At 40.0% G+C, this 24,158-nt stretch overlaps 1 protein-coding gene across 7 annotated transcripts in view; it reads right to left on the bottom strand.

Annotated features, from left to right (window-relative positions):
* The window catches only part of LOC145352593 (lysophosphatidylserine lipase ABHD12-like), a 32,088-nt gene extending 9,498 nt beyond the window's left edge, over positions 1-22,590 (bottom strand). For 2 of the 7 annotated variants that reach the window (XM_080202670.1, XM_080202669.1), the window contains exons 1-12: positions 22,441-22,545; positions 18,613-18,740; positions 15,833-15,935; positions 14,191-14,310; positions 14,021-14,051; positions 12,265-12,310; positions 11,897-12,026; positions 8,048-8,085; positions 7,307-7,389; positions 5,930-6,012; positions 1,819-1,897; positions 930-1,054 (exon numbers count right to left, since the gene is read on the bottom strand). In XM_080202670.1, coding sequence (XP_080058796.1) covers positions 930-1,054; positions 1,819-1,897; positions 5,930-6,012; positions 7,307-7,389; positions 8,048-8,085; positions 11,897-12,026; positions 12,265-12,310; positions 14,021-14,051; positions 14,191-14,310; positions 15,833-15,935; positions 18,613-18,740; positions 22,441-22,469 — 995 coding nt within the window. In that variant the 5' untranslated portion in view covers positions 22,470-22,545. Of the gene's footprint in view, positions 1-929; positions 1,055-1,818; positions 1,898-5,929; positions 6,013-7,306; positions 7,390-8,047; positions 8,086-11,896; positions 12,027-12,264; positions 12,311-14,020; positions 14,052-14,190; positions 14,311-15,832; positions 15,936-18,612; positions 18,741-21,370; positions 21,579-22,440; positions 22,555-22,575 lie in introns of those variants that run through there. The other 5 variants (XM_080202673.1, XM_080202675.1, XM_080202671.1 and 2 more) reach the window with 5 other exon arrangements.
* Positions 22,591-24,158: the final 1,568 nt, after the last annotated feature.

Raw genomic sequence — 24,158 nt, 5'->3', positions numbered from 1 at the left:
TCAGCCGATTTGCAGGATTCCCGTGAGCATTCTTCCAGGTCCGGATTTCTAGCAGAAATCAGCTGGGAGGCGGGACTTGCATTTAAATAGTATTTAACATACTATTTAAATGCAATTAGCAGTCCCAGGACTGAATTCTCCGGGCCCGCAAGCATCTCCCACCCTGCCAGGAGTATTTCACTCCAACAGGGTTCAAACTAGCCCCCCCACTTTTGGGGAGCTAGTGGAACGACATTGCTGGACTGAACCAAGGTGGGGGGGGGGGGAATCGGGACCTCCTATGGGAGTCGAGCAGGCGGCAGGGGCTGGTGCCCCTTGAGCATGGGCACCCTGGCAGAGCTATCCTGTGCCCCCCAGCACTGCACAAAGGAAAAGTGTCCATGCCCAGGGGACACCAAGACACTGCCCATTGGGGGACAGGGTTTAAGGGGTGATCAGTGGGGCCGGGAGGGGGGGGGGGAGCTCGCTGCCACTCTGCATTGGGATCCAGTCAAGGCACAAGGAAGGCCAACAATCAGAACTGGCTAGGGGTGAGTGGAGGGGGTCATCACTGCTGGGGGTTGGGGGATTGCTGCAATCAGCACTACGGAGGTTCCAGCTTGACCAGTGATCGAGCTGGCCAGCAGAGAGGGAGGCTGACAGTTCGGGGACACTGTGCATGTGTAGAGGCCTAATGGTTCCAGCCTCCTGGGTGGGAACCAGCCCCGCTCCCAAAACCTAATAATTTCACACTGGTAGCCTCTGCATTGCACAGAGTGTGGGAGATTTTAGTGTGAACCCCCATTGAAAATACCAGCATGAATTACTCCAGATTTCCCATAAATTAGAACTTTTTTGGGAGAATCCCAGCCCATATCTCAATATTAAGTTACACTATTTGATACACCATATCCTTATTTCCTGAATTAATAACTGAAGTGAAAGCTTACTTTATTATATCTGGCAATTGTGGATCCTTATAAATGTAGTTATGCTTATATCCAAGAAATTCAGGAAATGCAACAAACTTTATTTGTCTTCCCGATATCTGTGACTCCAGTAGACTTTCATAGAGCTGTACAAACATTTGGAAAAAAAACAAAATAACGAGACATTTGTAGACTAAGTGATTTGCAAATGCTTTTTCAGTAAGCATTTGTTTATTTATAAATCATTTATCAGGCCCATCCTTCTCTTTTTAATTTGTACTGTATTGGTAAAATACTAGAATTCACTATGTTCAACCATTATGGTCCCAATACATAACATTTGGGATGCAGGCAATGCTGTCAAACACATGTTTATTGCCCAACCCCAGCTGCCCTGAGGTATGGGTGGATTTTGTCCTTGAACTACAGCAGTCCCTGTGATGATGACTGTGCCATTGTAGGGAATTAAAATTCCTAATAATTTTGAGAATATAAAATTGCTTTAAAAATACAAGTTTATCTTTTATTTGAAAGGATGAAACTGAGAGGGAATCTCATAGGATGGTGTACAAGATAGTAAGTATTACAGAAAGAATAAATCTGGAATATTATTTCAAATTATACCACGAATCATAGATTAATAGTATTCAATTTCAAACTAGCTAAAGGTAAATTAAAGACACTCAAAAATAACCACAAATCTAACAAATTTCTGGATAGGGTGGTTGAAATAAAAATCTTAATCATTTAGGAAAGAAACCTATGATGCGGAAATGCAACTGAGTGATTGCCTTCATTGTTACCAATCTTGTGAATGTTGCTGCTGGTTAGTAAATCACAAGTGTCAAAATAAACCCTAGCCTGCATTCTATGAATAACATAGTGAAAGAAGCAATTACATTCAGTGTACCTTTTTGCCCAACTCAAATGGTATGATGTTATCATCTTCAGCATGCAGAATCAACACAGGAGTAGAAACTGACTGCAGACTAAAGTGAAAAGATAAATTTGGCTAATTGAAATAAAGCAAATAATACATTCATGCACAAATTAACACAAAATGTTCAATGTTGTAATATGGGCAATATATGAAATCATACAAGCAGAGGGCTGCAGGGCAAAGATGGATAAATGGAATTGAGGTACAGATAAGTCATGAACTAAATGAATGGAGGAACATACTCAAAGGGCTGAATGGCCTACTTTGTTCCCAATATTCCTAAAATTAACGTGTAAAGAATCAATACGTCAATCCATACAGAACACAAGGAATCTTTACATTACCAGAGATGTATGGGTTAGGTTGATCAGCCATGCTAAATTGCCCTTTAGTGTCAGGGAGATTAGCAGGGTAAAAGTGTGGGGTTACAGAGATAGGGCCTGGGTGGGAATGTGGTCAGTACAGACCTGATAGGTCAAATGGCCTCCTTCTGCACTGTAGGGATTTTATGACTCCACAGATGATAGTCAAATGATCAATAAGTTTGCAACCATTTACTTCCAAGTCAATAAGTTCAATTAAATTATTGAACAATACTGAAGGCCATTCAGCTCATTGCCCAAATGCCACCTCTATGAAAGAACTAATCCATCTGACCCATTCCCCTGCCCCTTCACCATATCTATAGGAGACCACAGTGGTTAGCACCACTGCCTCATAGCACCAGGGACCCAGGTTCGATTTCCAGCCTGGGTCAACGTCTGTGCAGAGTCTGCATGTTCTCCCCATGTCTGCATGGGTTTCCTCCTGCAATCTAAAGGATGTGCTGATTAGGTGGATTGGCCATGCAAAATTCTCTCCCAGCGCACCTGAACAAGCACTGGAGAGTGGCAACTAAGGGATTTTCATAGTAACTCCATTGCAGTGTTAATGCAAGCCTACTTATGACACTAATAAACTTAAAACATAGCCATATGAATGTTTCCTCTTCAAGTATTAATCCAATTCTCTTCTCAAAATTATTATTGAACCTGCTTCCCCAACTATCAGTCAGTGTATCTAGATCATAACTTCCTTCCGGTAAAAGTTTGTCTTTCTGACCTCTGGCTCTCAACTTTTCTAACTCCTTTATAAATTCAAATTAAATTTCCCCTTAACTTTCTCTGCTGTAAGAACAACCGAGCTCCTCTTGTTTCTCCACGTTACTGAAGACCCACATCCTTTATCACTTTAGGAAATATTCACCCAGTCCAATTATTTGACATCCTTCACATCTCCAGTGTTGCTGGCAACTGCACCAGAACTATCCATGCACAAAGCAGATGAAGGATCTCATCCGCTTTGCCAGGTTAAGTCCTCTCTCAACCCCCTCCAGTATCAAACTGTAAGATGGCATCATGTACTCAAACAGCAACTCTGTTCATAGATCACACATCTATTAGCTGGGGTTACACATCAACACTCGTACTCTTACAGGCACTTTCACATCGTCACCATTCCATTTGTTATGCTGCTCATACTCCATCCTCTGGCCCTTCTGGGGAGAGCTCAACCCACAGGGGACATACATTTCACCCAACCTCTGCTCCATCCATCTAATAACATGCCTTTCTTTTATCTTCATACAGTACAAGCTGGCACATAACAAACGTGAGCGAACCTGGACTGGCAGAGGGACAGCAGCGATTACTACTGCAGCTGAGCTTGCTGGAGAGGACAAGAATTGGTCCTGTGATGATGCGGAGATTGACCGCTCCCAACAAATCTCAGCTCCATCACGTCCATCAAACCTTGAGAATCACAGCAAGTCAAATGAGCTCTGAAGTAGCTTCAGCTCATCCACTAAAACTGTCATTTATTGCTTGCAGGGGCCAGTAGCTCAAGGTCATCCACACAGCTGAGTAGAACATGTCGCTGGAGCATAACTAAAGAGGAGAATTGTCACAGCACTCAGCTGCACCTTTCACCAGCACAGAGACACACACATTGGTGGGGTGGAGCTCTGTTAGTCTCAGGGTCAATTTTTGGAGAATACCTCACAGGCAGTCGGAGGCAGGGACAGCCCAGGTCTCCGGAATTTGGAGACAGACCAGTTGGAGATCAGAAACCCGATCAGTCTCAATCAGATTACGAGCCTCTGGAAGTACCGCCAGCTCACTGGTGGAGATATAATGGCAGGTTGCCAACATCAGGCAGAGATGTGACAGTCATTTAAGAGGCTAGAGCAAACATTGGAGGAATCCATTCATCTTCCATCTGATATCATGGCTTTAACACGTGAGCACCTCTAGGCCTCTATGCCATGGCAAAGTGGTTAGCACTGCTGCTTCATAGCGCCAGGGACCCAGGTTCGATTCCCGGCTTGGGTCTATGTGGAGTTTGCCTGTTCTCCCCGTATCTGCGTGGGTTTCCCCCGGGTGCTCCAGTTTCCTCCCACATTCTGAAAGATGTGCTGCTTAGGTGCACTGACCCGAACAGGCGCCTAACTGTGGCGACTAGGGGAATTTCATTGCAGTGTTAACATAAGCCTTACTTGTGACTAATAAATAAACTACTTTACTTTAGCATGGAGACTTTGGTCCAGCTGGAATTTCACTCAGCCCTGCCAGGCTCAAAGGATAAATACTGAAGTTTCAAAAACAATTTAGAAGAACAACAACCAAAGAAGATGAAGTCTGACCCCTTCCCACACCAGTCCAACACAAGTGGGTAGAGACATCACTACAGACCCGACAGATAAGTATTAGGAGTTAAAATCTATGTTTGCAAATACAAGACTTGTAAGGGAATAGAAGCATTTACTTGTGGTACAGTGTAAGAGAGTCAGTGTTGTAGCAGTACATTTTCCTAATAAAGATGTAATTTGATTTAAAGAGAAAGTTTTTGTGTCGATCAATTAACTGGAGCAGGGATCTTGGTTAACACACCCTTTTCAAATAGTGGAGTTACATTAGCAACCCTCCAATCTGTGGAAACTGTTTCAGAGATGGGAGAATTGGCCCAATGAATAGCTCAACAAGAGAAATCAAGATGGCTCTGCTTCAACTGTAACTTTAGACAGGGCTTCAGACCCTCCTCATTGGGGAGCTGAAAATTTGTTTTCTAATTTCCATTCAGCAAATCGGGTAGAAAGGGCAATGGGTTTAGAAGTAAATGTCCTTATGATTGTTAAGTCAGCAACCAAGTCTGAACCTAAGCAGTAAATGAAGAAAAGTAACAAAGATAATGTTCTATGTTCTAAAGTGGCAGAAAGAGGGCACTATAGGCAACTAAGCATTGTAACTGTTATGGGTTACTTTGTTACCTACTCATTACACCATTATATCAAAAGTTGTTTCATCACTGTCATCAGCTTCAGGAAGTGTAGTGGAGAACATGCCCCTGTCTACATCAATGGGGACCAAGCAGAAATGATCAAGAGCTTCAAGTTTTTCAGTGTCCAGATCACCAACCTCCTTGTCCTGGTCCCTCCATGCTGACACTATAGTTAAGAAAGTCAACCAATGCTTCCACTTTCTCAGAAAACTAAGGAAATTTGGCATGTCTGCTACCCATCTCACCTACTTTTACAGATGCACCATAGAAAGCATTCTTTCTGGTTGTGTCAGAGCTAGGTATGGCTCCTGCTCTGTCCAAGACTGCAAGAAACTACATAGGGTCATGAACAAAGCCCAGTCCATCACTCAAGACAAGTCTCCCACCCACTGACACTGTCTACATTTCCCACTACCTTGGAAAAATAACCAGCATAATTAAAGACCCCCTGCACTCCAGACATACTCTCTCCTACCTTCCTCCATCGGGAAAAAGGTACAAAAGTCTCAGGACATCTACCAACTGACTCAAGAACAGCTTCTTCCCTGCTGCCATCAGACTTTTGAATGAACCTACTTTGCATTAAGTTGATCTTTCTCTGCACCCTAGCTATGACTGTAACTATACATTCTGCACTCTCTCCTTTCCTTCTCTATGAATGATATGCTTTGTCTATATAGCACATAAGAAACAATACTTCTCACTGTATACCAATACACATGACAATAATAAATCAAATCAATTAATAAAGTTGCATTTTACTTACTTTTCAACATTATTAAAGAAAATATTATTTTCTGTTATTGTATCCATAAAGAACCATTCAAATCCAGGGAAAAGCTTGTAGTACTGTAAGAAGGATAAACTGTTAGATTAGTAAAAGGGAACGTGCCTTTGTTTTGTGTCTCAAATTGGTTCACTTGGTAGGTCCTGCACAGCTGAATTAAATATAGTTAATTAAAGCCCACACTAAAACTTGGACATTTAATTATGCTGATACTCTGGTATGACATTCAGAAAATTCTTCTTCCATTAGCAAAGGTGCAAGGAAATTCCAAAATTTGATTTGCTTGAAATGGGCAATTTAGCCATGGCCAATCAACCTAACCTAATATTGCCCAAAATAGTTTTGTTTAAAGCTCCATGGCTCTCAGAAAATTACTTCATCCCCTTGGACTGGGCTAGATTTAAATTGAAAGTGAAACCTGATGCAGTATCAGTTGTGTTTTGAGACAATTGCAATTTTCTGATCTTGAAACGCTTTCTGGTTTTCTGAACCCAAAGAAATAGTCAACTAAGGACAAGGGTGGGTACAGCAGTGTTGGAACTGGCAGAAGCTTACAAAGCCCACAGACTTACTCAGTCTTTCACAAGTTGCAAAGGAGACACTAAAACATTAGTATCATTGAATTCAGCTACAACATAAATCTTAGCATTGCTTGTAAAATGTTATACTTCAGAAACTGTTAATGTAGCAATGGATTCTTGGCAAAAGATATTCACAACTGGAAAGTACAAAGATAGTAAATTTGAAATCAGAAGAAATGGTCAAAACTGGTAAAAAAAAATACTTTCTCAGAAAACTGAGGAAATTTGGCATGTTCACAACAATTCTCACCAACATTTACAGATGCACCATAGAGAGTATTCTTTCTGGTTGTATCACAGCTAAGTATGGTTCCTGCTCTGTCCAAGACCACAAGAAACTACAAAGGGTCATGAACAAAGCCTAGCCCATCACTCAACCAAACTTTCCATCCACTGACACTGCCCACTGCCATGGAAAACAGCCAGCATTACTGAAGACCCCCTACAGCCCAGACATACTCTCTTCTACTTTCTTCCATTGGGAAAAAGATACAAAAATCTCAGGGCAGGTACCAGCCGACTCAAGAACAGTTTCTTCCCTGCTGCTATCAGACTTTTGAATGGATCTACTTCACATTAAGTTGATCTTTCTCTACACCCTAGCTATGACTAACACAATATTCCGCACTTAAAAATGAAATAATTAAAATATAAACGCAAGACGTTTCTTAGTTTATGTAACAAAATAAAAACAGAAAGGACATTTTCTTATTACCGAACATCTTTTTTTCCACACTTTTGCAGAGGTATGGCACAAATAAACATTCCTACATACCACAGCAAATGGGTGATGGGCCACTTCTTCTCGGACTGAGGTAAATGGAGCTTCCAGTATAATAGCATCAGCTGGGCTTCCTACTTAATAAAACACAGATTTCTAATGGAATATTAAATTCAGTCTTCCATCCATTTAGATTGAGAAAACATCTCCGCTGTTGGCTCAATGAGTAACTCAGTGATTCACATCAGAAAGTTTCCATTAAATTCCCAGCCTGTGTTCCGTTAGCTGATCTTAACCTGGGTAACAGTAGAGTTCTGAGGAAAGGTCACTGACTTGATTAACTCTGTTTCTCTTTCCACAGATACTACCGGACCTGTTGAACATTGCCAGCATTTTCTTCTGTTATTTCAGATCTTCAGCATTTTATTTTTGCAGCAGGTGTTTATTCCTATTTAAGGGAGGAGAAAGTCGAGTAGATTTCCTTCCTGATCCAGTGATCCTTGCTAGAATGAGTGCATCTTAAGTAATGGCAGCATTACACTATGAGGTAAATAAACTGTTAGCATTGATCATTAATCAGATATCCACAGTAAGCACTGAGGTGAAGTAGCTGAGGCATGAAATCGTAGCCCATGAAACCACTGTTATTTTTGGAAAGAGAGAGGAAGGAAGAAGCCTAACAGGGATAAAGATTTCTGATGTTTAACAAGTGCTTCATAACATTTGTGAAACAATTTGTTATTACACGACAGATTAAATGAATATTACTGAGTTTTAGAAACGTTATGCTTTTACCTTTCTCATGTAGGATCCGTGCAGTGTTTGTAGCAACACTGAAATGAAAAGGAAAATGTTTGTAAAGCATTATATTTTCCTAGATTTGGTCATTTCCATTTCAAGTGCTCCCATGGTCAGAAAAATAAACATTCTGCAGCAATACACCTCTTTAAGTCATTTAGTGGATGAATTAATAGATAAAAGTCACCTATTTTCATCTCAGGATCTACACCCCTTTCTCATGATTCTGAAAGAACAAGTTTCACCTGTATTACTATTCCTCAACATGCCTCCTAATAACCAAAGGAAGTGAATCTTTAAATTCTATTAAAATAATCACCTCTCTCAGGGTTTCATATGTTTTGTCTATCTTTAACACCCATATCCAACTGTCAAAATTATTTTGCTTATCTAAAATTAAGAATCTACTGATGACCATGAAACCATTGTTGACTGTCGAAAAAACCCATCTGGTTCACTAATGTCCTTTAGAGAAGGAAATCTGCAGTCCTCTAAATATGCCTCTAAAACAACAGCAATGTGGTTGACCCTCTTGAAGATCTACTCCTCAGTTGACACCCACAAATGAATAAAAATAAACTTTCAAATTCAATACAAGTTTGTCCCGGCTGTTGTCTTGCATTTCAAAATTCCTGCCTGTATGTCTCAGGAACTCATACACACTGAGGATAGCTTTCTTTACTACATCATAATCTGTAGATACTTCTTCCAACAATGGATGCATACACTTCACTAGCTCTACCTTCCAACCTACTTTGTAAAAGTAATGTCCAAATACCTTGAGGCAATTTCATCTGTTTAGTTACCTTTTCAAAAGAAACGAAGACTGTTTCCAAATACTTTTCCTCAAATTTTGGAAGAGCTTTTATATATTTAAATATTTTCCCACTAAGGTCTTGTCAACCTGCTCTAATGTCCCTGGTCTAACTGCCCACATTTTAAATTGAAATTCACCTCTTTCTCCTTCTCTCTGTCTGCTATTGCTAATATCTCCATTTCCAATTTTGGTTGAAAACCTCACCCTCTTTCCCTTTCTGTTTCCTACATCTCTAGTTCAAGTTTTTTCATTTCTACTTCTTTCTTTTCTTCCTTCTCCTGCATTTCTGACTTCTTCATTTCTAATTGCAATTGAATTTTAGCTTAATCAATTTCCTCACTTTTAGTAGAACTTGGTCCATCAACAACCCTTGCAATTTTAAATGTTTTGCTATACTTTCAATAATCTCAGTTATCCGTACCCATGCAGATAATCCCAACTCCAATTTATCTACCTGATCAGTTAATTGACTTGGTTATTTTTTGTAAACCAATTTGAGTTACATCTTCTGTCTTTAGGAAAGTCTTAGCAATTTCCTGTGTCATTTTGGATTCTAACCTGCACAATATATCTCATAATAACTGCAATTCTTTTGTCCAGAAACTCCATTTACTCTTCAAGGATTCACAGATCCTACCATTTACTAATAAGTCACAGACCAAATTTTACTATGCAACAGTAACTTGCTTTCCGCTTTTTAAAAATTGCCAACAAATTATTACCGATCAGCATCCAATAACCCCTTCTCCACATTTTGAAATTCTGCAAAAGCCCCCAATTTAGTTATGATCTCAGTTGATGTTACAATTGTACAGGAAGATCCTAAAATGGAATCCTGGCTCAAAAGACCATAACTTTTATTTTTCTTTTATCAAACATGGAGGAACAGAGTCACAGGACTGCTTATTAGTGTTAACAACAACAATAAATGAAAATGAAATATGAATTATAATACAATACTCCTTTACGCATCCTTTAGCTTAACAATTAAACACAGGCTTTAAAATTAATGCAGATGACAAAGTACGTTTGAAGCTACAATTGTCTAATTAGCACACAAAATTAGTGTTTGCAGATTCCTCCTCACAATCTCTCCCTGATGATTGCCAAATGAGCGTGCCTAAACTCTATTCCCAATATAAGCTTTAAAATCTTTTTTTGTGGCAATATATTCACTTAACAGTTCACATTTCAAAATACAGTCCACTTTTTCCAAAGGACCGCTTGACCAGAGATTCTGCTCTACTATTGGCAGTTACTCTGCACCAGGATGTTGGACCAACCCCTTTGGTTTTCTCTGCCTTGACTGGCTTTCATTGTTTCACAGGACCATAGCTGCTTTAACTTTCAAGTCCCAGGCTCTTATTAGAATTATTTCAAACAAAACAGTTACCTCTGAAGATGTACTTCCCAATTTAAATCTAGTTAAATGTAACTGTCTCTTTAATTCAGAGCACTTGGTTCCCTCTTCCTTGAATTGTTCTGAACCATATCTTAGTCTCCATTCACTTAGGTTTTCTGAAATCTTCTTTCTGTCACAGTTCCCTGAGGGTCTGGGCTGTCCCAAAGTCCCTCTGGAGCTGACTTTCATGCATTTTACTCAATCATGCAGCTTATCAGCTTCAAGCAGAGCTGGGAGCTGCCTTCTCACTCCCTTCCAGCCTCCAACTGTCTGCAACTGCTGTTGGCTTTCAGCTAAAAAACTAAAGAACAAAGAAAGCTGTTTGCTTTATCTTACAGGGCCCCTAGTTGCTAAGCAACTATATTTCTCCCCAATGTAGCTTTCTAAACACAATAGTGTCTCAGCTGGAATTGAAACTAACCCCCATACAGGCACATTTTTGTTCAGTATGAAATGTAACTACTCTCCTTTCCAGGCACAGAAACATTAAACTAAACCTATCTAAAACTATACCTTATTTCTAATATTTACCGATACAAATAAAAATCTCTTAAAACTCCCTCTGATTTCCTAGCATTTCAACGAGCATTTGTTAACCATATTTGATGAGTCACATGGATGCCAGGCAGGTGAAGCTGGCAGATTCTCTTCTACGATGGATGCTGAGTGAACCTGTTGCACTTTTTGAGAACATGAGAGCTTTTATTAATTGCATATTAATTGTGCTGGTTTCTCTTGATCCTGTAAATATGCAGGTAGTGGGCATTAATTGAGATACATTTGTGCTCTTATAAATAGGAACATAATTTAAAGCGTGGTGGCTAGGAGGTACATGTTTACAAGTATATCTCTGTGAAATAAAATTCAGCTTTCTGGAATAGAAACATTTTGATTCCACCCAACAGATGCTACCGCAATAAACAGATTATACTGAATTTAGCTTCACAATTTGCTACGATGGGAATCAACCTTACTATTTCCAGGTTTTAGTCTGGTTGTACAATAAATACAATCATAGAATCATAGAATCCCTACTGTGCACAAGTTGGCCATTCAGCCCATCGAACCTGCACCAACAACAATCCCACCTAGGCCCCATCCACCCGTAATCCCATGTATTTGCCCTGTTAATCCCCTTGATACTAAGGGGCAATTTAGCACGGCCAATCAAACTAACCCACACATCCTTAGAGTCTGGGAGGACCAGAGCACCCAGAGGAAACCCACACAGACATGAGGAGAATGTGCAAACTCCACACAGACTGAATTGAACCCGGGTCCCAGGCGCTGTGAGGCAACAGTACTAACCGCTGTGCCACCATGCCGCCCATATATAACATATAATAGTACCATATATTAAAATTATGCAGGTATAGAGTTTTTAAATGTTGTATATATGTTGCCAAACTAACAGGATTTTTCTTCTTCTCCAACAATTGTGTTCACTGACAATCAGAATCTAATAATCTAAATATAATAAGAAGAGCTAAGCTTATGTCACTGATATAAGTTTATCAAGAAATTGTTTGCAATCAATTCCCAAAACTATAGATACTCAGTATTTACATAATGTGCAGGAATATTATGACGTCCTTCTGTATATGTGAAGAAGTCATTTAATACTTGCCCACTGCCAAGGGAGTGTCCCCATAAACACACACGGCTTCTCCTACTCCGAGCTCTGGCCCACTCAAAAAGGTACAAAGAATCTGTGGTAATTCCTGCTTCACTAGGTTCACCAGTAGAATCTGCCCACCCTGATGCAGATTAAATCAATAGATTATTTTCTAGTAATGCTTTAAACAGTGTAACGCTGTCTTTACATATACAAAAATATTTTTTCATGCTGCTGTCCTTTATCATAAAGCTTTTGACAACATTAAGCCTGCTCAGGATGGTATTGTTATGGCATATGATAGATCACTACTGCAGTTAAATTCTATATGCTGAAATGAAAGAGAAATCTGACGAACCAATAAGAATTTTCATTCTTACCTCTGTAGTCTAGAGCTAATACGTGGAACCCATGTGCACTCAGCATCTACGGAAGAAAGAAACTTGTGGATGTTCACTCAACCATAAGCCCAAAATAATTTACAAATTACATCTATTCATAACCATTTATCACATTTCATTTTATAGTATTTGGTAGTTCCCATATTATTCTATACACCTTACTTGAAATGATCCTATGGATGGAAAGGGATTGGTTTAGGTTAGAGGGTTATTGCTTTTTAATTGGTTGGCGCAACATCGTGGGCCTGTTCTGCGCTGTAATGTTCTATGTTCTATGTTGGAACTCTCTAAATAGACTGTTAATGTTATTCTTCTATCAATACACCACTGGTTACGTGCTAACAGAAAGAGAAAGGATTGCTCGGCACAGTTTAATTTCTTCTGCCCAAGGATTACTCTACACATCAAACACAAAAATTGTAGGCTAAAATTCAATCCAAGGCCATCCAACAATTTGCATTTATGAAGTGCTATTAATGTCAAAATAAAGTACTACAGTGTTTCACAGACATATAGACAAAAATTGATGTAAAGCCAAAAAATGAAATGTCGCAAAGGATTACCAAAAACCTTGGTCAAGGAGGTAACGCTAAGGAGGGCATTAAAATAGGAGATGGAGGAGCGACTGTAAAGAACTCCAGGAGATTGGGCCTTGGCAGCTGAGGATTTGGCTGCAAATAACTCAGTGAAGGGAGAGATTACGCCTAAGAGCTCATAGTGGGGAATGCTAAAGAAATTGTGTGGAAGGAATAGGATGGTAAGGTTTAAGCACAAGGATGAAAATGGGAAGCGAGACAATGAAAGAAGTGGAATTAACAATCACGGTGGGATAGGTGAGCGGGATTTGCTGTATCAATACAAGATTCAGTAAAGGACAGATAATCTTTTACTTATTTATATAAAATATTAAATTTGCAGACACAAATAACAAATAAGGTTTTTGCAACATTACGAAAGCTACGGCTGGATGGAAGTTTGATTAGCTGGGTAAGTGGGGGCAGTTGAACGGATAGTCTCAATCTTCTTTGCAAGTCATCGCTGAGCTCCAAGCATTTGTTGGAGATATGAATAGAGATATGAATAGAGAAGAGATAAAGGGGATAAAGATGATTTATACAGAATAACATAAACCAATGTTATTTTTAATCTCCAAGATGATCCTGTAACAGTGAGAAATTTTCACAGAAGAGACTGAGGTGTGATAGTGCTTGATGTGAACCAGCTAAATCTGGTGATGGATGACCAAGTCAATTATACCTCAGATATCATCAGCCTGCACAACCTGGATTTGAAGCAGCAAAAATGGGTTCCATATTTGGGGAAAGGAATAGAATGGAATAGTGTAAAGTTTTTAATGAAGATAAGGGAATAAAAGATGGAGCAGTTGAATAGACAGATAGCTACAAGGTATTGCATTGAGTGCAAAGCCAAAGGCGAGGCAATTCAGACAAATGCAGTTGTAAGTTACCTGAAGCATGAAGAGTCTCTCTTTCTAGCATTGCAACTATTAGGTTAAACAAACTCTTGTTAAATAGTCTCAATAAATATCTCAACATTTTATGTAAGATGAACAGACCTACAAAACACTAGTTGTTTGCAATATATATTAAACTTTTAACAAGACAACTGTAAAGGTTAAAAGAATGCATTACATGGGAAAAACAGGCATAGTTATTTTTCTAGAGTTGATAGAGTCTAGGAAAATATGCACTGATGAAAGCAAAACATTTTTTACCTTTACCAGTTCAACTCTGTGTCCTACAGCTCTAAATTTAATCAACAAAATGTTTAATTATTACACGAGAAATATAACTGAAAACACAAATATGAGAGTCTATGAAATACTTGTAAACATGATACAGGTGATACTTCAATTATCATTTCTGCCTTTAAAAATGGCATCACCTACTGCCTCCATTCCCATGAAGATAAATTATTACTGGATTATCATCTCCTAATGCAGCTTCATACCACTGTTGGTCCTTCCCGCCTGCTTCCTGCCACCTCTTGTCTGGTATAGTAAACCTAGAAAAAAGAGAGCAAATTCAAACTGAAGGAAAAACATCTAATTCTGCTAAAAATCAAATATCAATTACATCAATTAATGTTTTCTGTTGGACATAATTATTTTCCTTCTCCATTCTCATGTGTGATTCTTCCTAGACTAAGTTTTTAAAGGGATAATGTAAGATAGAATAACTACATCATGCACTTTCAATTAAACACAGCACTTTTAACACAACAAAACAGCCAAAAGATCTCCACAAAATTGGAAGAGCTCAGAGACCTGGCAGAAATTGAGGGAAGTGATCAAATGCATGGCCAAATACGCATGGTTTGAGAAAACATTTGAAGGTTTGCTACATCAGACGTAGCAAAGCAGAGGAGTTTGAAAGGGGAATGCTTCATACTTCATTCATTTTACAGGAGGTCCCATTTCTGCTCACTGCTTGCCTTGCACAGGCCATTGTATGTAGATATGTCATATACTTCTGTAGCGCGGCCCATATTGCCTTTATGATCCCATGTGCCAACTTATAAGGTGAGTCTAAACATGTATTTCTGGGCTGCAAAATTGAGGCTGACACCTAATGTGAGTATAGCTCATGCCTTTATTCGCTGAAAGATAGGGGGCAGGAATACTGGATGACTTACTCACACATCAAATATAGGCTTATATGTACATTTTGAAGCCAAACAAATGGGGTCATTTTATATGCCAGGTTGATTTGTATGCCACAATCTACAGTATAGGAAATCCAGGATGTTGGTTGAACAGTAAAGTTCAGAGTCATCAGTATACCAAGGGCACCTTACCCCATGCATATGGAGAACGCAACCAAAAGCAACACAAGGATGAACAGGAGGGAGTCAAGGATGGAACCATGAAGAAAAGCCATTATAGACACCTGGACTACACTAGTATTAGGAGAGAAAGAAGGAATGGGAGAATGTATTTATATTGCACTTTCACAGCTCAGAATTTCCCAAGGTGCTTTACAGCGAATGGCATTCTTTTGAAATGTAGTTATTGTTGTAAGATTGTAAACGCGGCAGCGGATTTACACACAGCATGGTGAAATAAATTTCAGATCATCTGATTTTAGAAGTCGCTTGAGAGAGGGAAGTGTTTTTTTTAATAAATCCTACATGATGAAATCAATTGCAATTTGATTTCAGTTGTCGTTCATTAAGAAAGCAGCTTTTGTTTGATTAGATTTCCAATGGACACAAAAGATTGCAAAGCGAGGAAGATTAAAAAGTTATTTTTGGCAACATTCTTCCCTAAACCAACAGCATCAAAATCAGATTAATAGATCATTCTTCTCAATGCCTCTTCGCTTATGTAACAACCATCCATACATTTTAAAGTAAACATATTTCTAAGGACAATGAATTAAGTGCTACACAAATGCAATTTTTTGTACAATTTAAACAATATTCCATAGTGATCAAAAAATACATGGATTAAAGATAAGGTGATTTTGTTTGACAAATACACAGATCTATTAGATTTTTCTGTGAGATTTCAGTATTTGAAACTTACCAAACCCCTACTGTAATTCCTTCTTCGGGAGTGAGATATAAATTTAGAGTGTGATTGAGTAAATAGTTTGCAGGCTCTTTAAAATCAATAAATGGCTGTCGCACTGTAATAGAAAAAATTTAAATCTCAATGATATCATAGAATTTTGTATATACCACTTTCTTTAATAATTCCATAGCCAACTTTATAAATAAGGAACATTGATAATTTCCTCATCACTAGCATACAATGGTGGGCTGAATTGATATTCTAAATTTTTCACTTAATTATCTTCAGGAATTACAATCCTGAAAGTGGATAAAGCTGTATAAACAGGTAAAAGCTGTGACGGAATAGATTGTGCATGGTCTGTGGAAGCAAGTTATTTGGTGGATCTAATTACCTTTTTCATTCAATGTTTTTAAAATGTCATGGAACAGGATTAATAGTATGATAGGTGTTTCTACTCCTGAGACCTGGATTCATAACTAAACCAAAGTGCTCTAATACACATTCTAGGAAGCTGTACAATTTCAGGCTTTCTAAAATGAAAAGCAATTTCAACCCTGTTTCTTTATCACGTGGGGCTGACATGGACAAACAAGAAAATTCACACTGAGACTGAGTTCAGGATAGCTTGCTGGGCAAAGCAAAAGTGGTATTACTCTGTTTCCCTCTCCACTGATGCTGCCAGACAGAATAGAATTTCAGATCAGTGATCTTTCTCAGAACTTTCATCAATCTGAAACGATAACTCTGTGATTTCTCACTTCACAAATACAGCCAGACCTGCTACGTATGTCCATTATATTTTATTTCAGACATCCAGGATCCCCAGTATTTTGTTTCTTTGTTGGTTACTCTGCACCTGAATTGTAGAATCCCTGATCTGGGATGTTACATATGAACCTGTGCCCCCTACCCCATCTTCATGATTCAACCCACTGGTATCCTCTCTTGTTGGTGATGGTCATTGCTTGGCATATGGCTGAGTATTACTTGTCACTTATTCGCCCAAGCCCGACTCTTATCTGGTTCTCGCCACATAAGGACACATCTTACCTCTGTATGAGGAGTTGTGAATAGTGATGAACATTACGCAATCATCAACAAACAACCCCACTCCTGAATGTATGATGGAGGAAAGATCATTGATGGAACAACTGAAGATGGCTGAGTTCTGCAGCATCACTGATCTCCTAACCTCATTATAACCTTGGTCCAAACATGGACAGAAGAGCTAAATTCAAGCGGTGAGGCAAGGATGAATACCTTTGACCAGATATGGCATCCAGAAGTGCTAGCAAAATTGAAGTCAGTTGGAATCAGGGGAAAGCTTTCTGCTGGTTGAAGTCATACCTGGCACAAAAAATGATAGTTGTGGTAGCTGGGAGATCAATCAATTCAGTCCCACTGCATCACTGCAGGAGTTCCTCACGGTAGGCCCAACCATCTCCAGCTGTTCCAATTCTCCTAGAGGTACACTGACACTACATTGCTGAATCCACCACCATTAACATCCTGGGGGTTATGAATGATCAGGAACTGAACTGGACTTAGCCATATAAATACTGTGGCTACAAGAGAACATGAGTGGCTGGAAATTCTGTGGCAGGTAATTCACATCCTGATTCCCCAAAGCCTGTCAGTTATCGACAAAACACAAGTTAGAAGTGTGATGGCATATTCTCTATTTGCCTGGATCAATGCAGATCAAACCTTGCCTGGAAGGACAAGGGGAGAACATGCATGGGAACACCACCACCTTTTTAAGCCATACACCATCCTATTTGCTTTGATTGTAGCTCTGCAGTGATTTATTACACCAAATACACAAGGGCAGCATGGTGACAGAGTGGTCAGGACTGCTGCTTCATAGCGCCACGGACCCAGCTTTGAGTGACTGTCTGTGTGGAGTTTGCACATTCTCCCCAAGTCTGCATGGGCTTCATCCCACAATCCAACAATGTGCTGATTAGATGATCGGCCATGTTAAATTGCCCCTTAGTGTCACAAGGTGTGTAGGTTGGGAGGATTAACGGGATAAATGCATGGGGCTAAGGGATACAGCGGGGGTTGGACCTGAGCAAGATGCTCAAGAGAATAGGTGCAAACTCAATGGGCCAAATAGCCCCCTTCTGCAGCGTGGAGATTCTATTATTCTAACTAATGAGACTACCAATCCCCTAGATCTTCAGCTTCACCTTTAGCTATTTCTATACTATTCATGCAAGAATCAGCTGTGCACTTTTGAGTCAGATACACTATTCAATTAGGTCATGACAAACTTGTAACATCATACCATTTATCAGTATTAGATCCACATCCCTTAACCAACAGAAATCTGTTGACCTTAGTTTTGGAGGTCCAACTGTTGTAACAGCCATTGCCTTTTGTGGAGAGAATTCCCAATTTCTACGATCTTTTGTGTGAAACTTTTATATACCACACTTCCAAATATTAAATAGCTCTCTCATAATAATGCACCTCAAAATGATTACCCAGCTCCTTTTCAGCCCTTTAAATCTGATCTGATTTTCCTGTTTTTGCTGAATCACTCAGCCTCCCACTTCCCCAAGCATTAAATAATCTCATCCTCATGTTTAAATCCCTTTATGGCCACTGGAACACCTTCCAGTCCCTTCCATTCTTCACTTCGGGACATTTTTCCACACTACAGGGCAGGATGTAAATACAGGTTTTGTATCAATGCATTCAGGAAAGAGACTGGAAAAACTAAATAGTGTGCTTAATTGATATTGTAAAAGAGTTACTACATATTTATAAGATTTTCTACTTACAAAAATTAAGATAAATAACTTTTGTCACTACACTAGGACACATTTTGAAGGCGAATGGTATGGTCACGTAAATAATGACGAGCGTTAAAACAATCAACTTCAGTTCAGAGCCACGATTTCGGATTATCCTGTTTTAAAAAGAAATCAATGTGTGAGCGATAGCATTGTCAATGGTACAAACAACTATTTTTTGGGAATTGTACAATATTCATTTTAAAACAAATTGCCCGCTAAGTCAAGTAACGCTAATTTAAAAATGTAAATACCTACATCCTACCTTTACAAAAAAATGAACAGGAATATTTTCATGTCAAAGCATGTCTCCATGACGTTTCAGCATAAAGGAAAAATCTTTCTGCACAATTTACATTTTGCAATGATATCAGAAGGCATATTCATTGTATTGGCATTGTTATGTATTAATATAAATCACTTAAGTTGCTCATACTACAGGTAACACTAGCGATAGGCTGTAAACCAAGAACTTTACCTTCATGTTATGCGACTCAAAATGTTTTCTCTGGTCACAATGCAGATTTGGAAAGGCTCTGCTGCCAGGTTTTCTTCACAATTCATGTTTAAAGTTTAATTATTAGTGTCACAAATAGGCTTATATTAACACTGCAGTGAAGTTACTGTGAAAATCCCCTAGTCACCATACTCCAGCATCTATTCGGGTACATTGAAGGAGAATTTAGCATGGCCAAGGCACCTAACCAGCATGTCTTTCAGATTGTGGGAGAAAACCCATGCAGGCATGTGAAGAACGTGCAGACTCCACGCAGATAGTGCCTCAAGACAAGAACTGAACACAGGTCCCTCGCGCTGAGAGGTAGCAGTGCTAACCATTCTGCTACTATGCCACCTACTGTGCATTGTACAAAAATTTCACATGTCACTGCTTCACTAAGATCTAACTGCACGTACATGACCAGTTGACATGACCTGCAATTCATGTCTGAGGCAAATAATGTTTTTTGATACAGGATAAAACTTGTATTTGCAGCTAACACACAACTTTATAGCTTAACTCAAATATTTGAATCTAACATTCATGAAAAGCAGGATTTCATAATTTTGTCTGTGGCGGGTAATATTATAGTGATCAATGTCGACAGTCTTTTAATGAGAGAATAGAGAGTTGAAAGCTGAGTTCAGGGTTTAATAGGGTTCTGAGGTTGTAAATAGTCTGGACAACTGAAGACAGTGGTAAAAAAAGTGGGTGCAGGTGGGGAATTTATGTTGGGAGACCAAAAACACCGATTTCAGTCTTCTTACTGCTTAATCAGAGGAAAATGCAGCTCGCCCAGGACCATACATTGGACACAGTCTGCCAGCACTAGAAGCAGTGGAGGGATGAAGAAAGAGAGATTCAATGTTCTCAGTGTATATGTGAAATGGACTGTTACACATGGAATATATACAGGCCTGGTTAACAAGAATATTAAGGGCACAGGTGCTGACTGCTGTGAACATGACATAAATAGCCTGGTTACCAATCACTGACATATTATCAGTTTGTCTGATATGATAGGCCTGGAGACCAAGAACATTATGCAACCAGATCAGTAACTAGGGATAGTGAACAATATGTTAGATTATCAGAGACTTGGGGTGGTTTCAGGAGCTAACACCCAAAATAGGTTAGCAATTACAAACACATTGGTAATTGAAGATCTAATAGGCACACAGCACACTCCAAACCCATGATGACTACCATCTAAGGAAAACAAGGGAAGCAGATATTTGGGAACACCACCAACTGCAGGTTTCCTTCCAAGTCACTCATAATCCTAACCTAGAAATATGGTGCTATTTTTTCACTGTTGCTGGGGCAAAGTCCTGGAACTCCCTTCCTAACACCATCATGGGTGTGCCTACACCTTTAAAACTGCAGCAGTTCAAGAAGACAACTCACTACCTGCTTCTTAAGGACAACTAGAGAAGGGCAATAAATGCTGGCCTAACCAATGATGCCAAAACGTGCTGTAAAATTAATTTAAAAGGTAAACACATATCTAACAGTGGAACTGGTTACTGCAACCAGATACCAGGGGCTGAATTTTCATCAAAATCTGAAATTCCACTTGCCCAATCATAACAAGTGTAAGTCTTATGCAAGCCAAGTTCCAAAAAAAGGGAAACTTGACAAGCCATCGCAACTGCTTTCTTTTGGTATCTTACCACAAAAAAAATGTACTGAAGTCAGGAGCCACAAATTCCAGTAACACTGCTGAAATTTTTAAATATTAAATAAAATTCTTACTGGTTCGAGCCACAAATAAACATCTGTTAGGCAACATACTTATAGATACTAAATCTATAAAATTCCAGGAATATTACCACAAGGCAGTACCTACTCTTGCTGATTGAAGACTTTAAAACAACTTTGTTGGGCACTGAATTCCCCCACAAATAATCAGTGCCAAATTATTTCAATTACAAGACATGTTGATTCACTGGGTCCCTGATATCATACACGCATGGCACAATCTTTCAAATTGCTCAAAATCTTCAAAATCAATTTCAGAAGTTCCAAAAATTCCTCAGTTTTTTTAAAGCCCTTAATATGTCAAAGGAAATGTAAAAGAAAATTCCATCCCAACCATACCACCATCTTTCCAAATAAGGCATACATATGCTAAGCTGCATGCAACCATTATTGAACAGACTACTTATACTTCACCTAAAGAAATATAACAAAATGCTCAGTTTTGGCAAAATATACAATAAATCTAACAGGCACTTAAAGGATTACTTTTTTTGCCTTGGACATTTTTATCCACGATAGTGTGTTCGTATTCAGAGTTTTCTTAGGTTGTTGGAGGTTTAACGTTTTTCCAATGATTTTGAAATGATCTTCATCATTATTGCATGGCTCCTGAGGAACGTACATCAGTTATACTGGGTGAGTGGCTACAGGGAATGCATTGGGGTAGAGGTGCCCAGGGATGGCATGAGTGATCGGGGGGGGGGCATGGGTTAGAACATAAGAACATAAGAACATAAGAAATAGGAGCAGGAGTAGGCCATCTGGCCCTTCGAGCCTGCCCCGCCATTCAATAAGATCATGGCTGATCTGTCGTGGCTCAGTTCCACTTTCCCGCCCTCTCCCCATAACCCTTAATCCCCTCTCTTATCAAAAACCCATCAACCCGCTTCTTAAAAATATTTAGCGAGGCAGCCTCCACCACTTCAACGGGCAGAGAATTCCAGAGATTCACCACCCTTTGAGTGAAGAAGTTCCTCCTCAACTCCGTTCTGAACCGCCCCCCCTTTATCTTGAGGCTGTGCCCCCTAGTCCTACTGTCTTTTTTGAGCGGGAAGAGTCTTTCCACCTCTATCCTATCCATCCCATTCATCATCTTATACGTCTCAATGAGATCTCCCCTCATTCTTCTAAACTCTAACGAGTACAAGCCTAGTTTATTCAGCATAGACATGGATGGGGTTTGAAGATTAGGGGATCTTTAAACTGTTAGGAGCTTGGCTGCTGTATTGGTGAAACATGGTTGGCCTCTAACCAGCCACCCTCTACTTCCATTCCTCAACCTGACCCGTGTGAAAAGAGAAATATGGGTCAGCTGTACAGGTTGCAAAGGGAGTAGGGGCAAAGGTCGGTTATTCCCTGCCCAAAACGGCAGGAATGACAGAGCTGGAAACTCGGCAGGGCCAATGAACCCAACATGATCGTTACTCCAATCTCTCTCACACCGAGACTGAGGCCTGGTCACACCAGGTAACCTGGGTTTCCATGAGGGGATACACAGACTGCTTGAGGATGTGAGCAAGGCCCGACTCCGCCAGGGTGGCCGCTGTTAAACTGACCTGTTGGTCACAAACCAGATCAAATCCATCAACTCAGCCCCAGGGAGAAAGCAGCAGAAAAAACCACAGCTTCAAGCTCAACGCAGAAACCTTAGCAACCGCGGCTCCACCGCCTGCCAGCTAGGCCCCGCCCACCTGGTTCAAGCCCCGCCCCAGAATATAGACACCGCTCACCGTGTCCAGATTCCCGGTCCCTGTGGTGGCCCCTCAGCTGGAGCCACACACCCCCCGCCCGGGCCCCGCCCCCCTGAACCCAGACTCCGCCCCGGAGCCCAGACCTCGTCGCCTGTGCTAAGTTTCCTCACAGCTGCACATTGGTCATGGTAAATAGTCGATCTCAAATCCTTCCTTTGGTTAGGAGACTTCCAAAATGTTTCTCAGCGAACGTGCTGCTGTTTATTGTATTTGCCCCTGAGATGTGAGTGTTTCTGACCAGGGCAGCATTTATTTTCCATTCCCTTTTCATTGAATACTAATGTGACAATAATAAATCAAATCAAAACCCTTTCAGCCTTTGTAGTGTCTGTGCTGTAGGTACACACACTGCTGTTAGTGAGATCCGTAATCTTGAGTCAAAAACGATAAAGGAATTAGTTACAAGTCAGGACGATGTGTAGTTTGAAACACGCCAGTGGTAGTGTTCCTCTGTCCTGGGTCCGGAAGATGCTGCGTGAGCCTTGTATTTTCTCACTGTAGATAATGCACACCTTAGTAATGTACTCCGTAGATAAGGCACACCGTAGATGGTGCACACTATAGATAATGCACACTGTAGATGGTGCACACTATAGATAATGCACACCGTAGATAATGGACATTTGATAATACACACTGTAGATAATGCACACTGTAGATAACGCACACTGTAAATGGTGCACACCGTAGATAATGCACGCTAGATAATGCACACGATAGATAATGCATATCGTAGATAATGCACACTGTAGATAATGCACACTGTAGATCGTGCACACCGTAGATAATCCACGCTGTAGATAATGCACCCTAGATAATGCGCACCATAGATGATGCACACTGTAGATAATGCACACCACAGATGGTGAACACTGTAGATAATGCACACTGTAGATGGTGCACACTATATAATGCACACTGTAGATGGTGCACACTGTAGATAATGCACACCATAGATGGTGCACACGGTAGATGGTGCACACGGTAGATAATGCACACTACAGATAATGAACACTGTAGATAATGCACACTGTAGATGGTGCACACTGTGGATGGTGCACACTGTATATAATGCACACTGTAGATGGTGCACACTGTAGATAATGCACACCATAGATGGTGCACACGGTAGATGGTGCACACGGTAGATAATGCACACTACAGATAATGAACACTGTAGATAATGCACACTGTTGATGGTGCACACTAGATAATGCACACCATAGATGGTGCACACTGTAGATAGTGCACACCGTAGATAATGCACACTATAGATAATGCACACCGTAGATAATGCACACTGTAGATAATGCACTCCGTAGATAATGCACACTGTAGATAATGCACACCGTAGATGGTGCACTCTGTAGATGGTGCAAATTTTAGATGGTGCACACTGTAGATAATACACACTGTAGACAATACACACTGTAGATAATGCACACCGTAGATGATGCATGCTGTAGATAATGCACACTGTAGATGGCGTACACTGTGGTTAATGCATGCTGTAGATGGTGCAC

This window comes from Carcharhinus amblyrhynchos, chromosome 14 (assembly GCF_965287045.1).
Source record: "Carcharhinus amblyrhynchos chromosome 14, sCarAmb.v2.hapA, whole genome shotgun sequence".
NCBI classification, from domain to species: domain Eukaryota; kingdom Metazoa; phylum Chordata; class Chondrichthyes; order Carcharhiniformes; family Carcharhinidae; genus Carcharhinus; species Carcharhinus amblyrhynchos.
The sequence above is the reverse complement of the archived record's forward strand: the minus strand, read 5'-3'. Positions and strand labels throughout refer to the sequence as shown.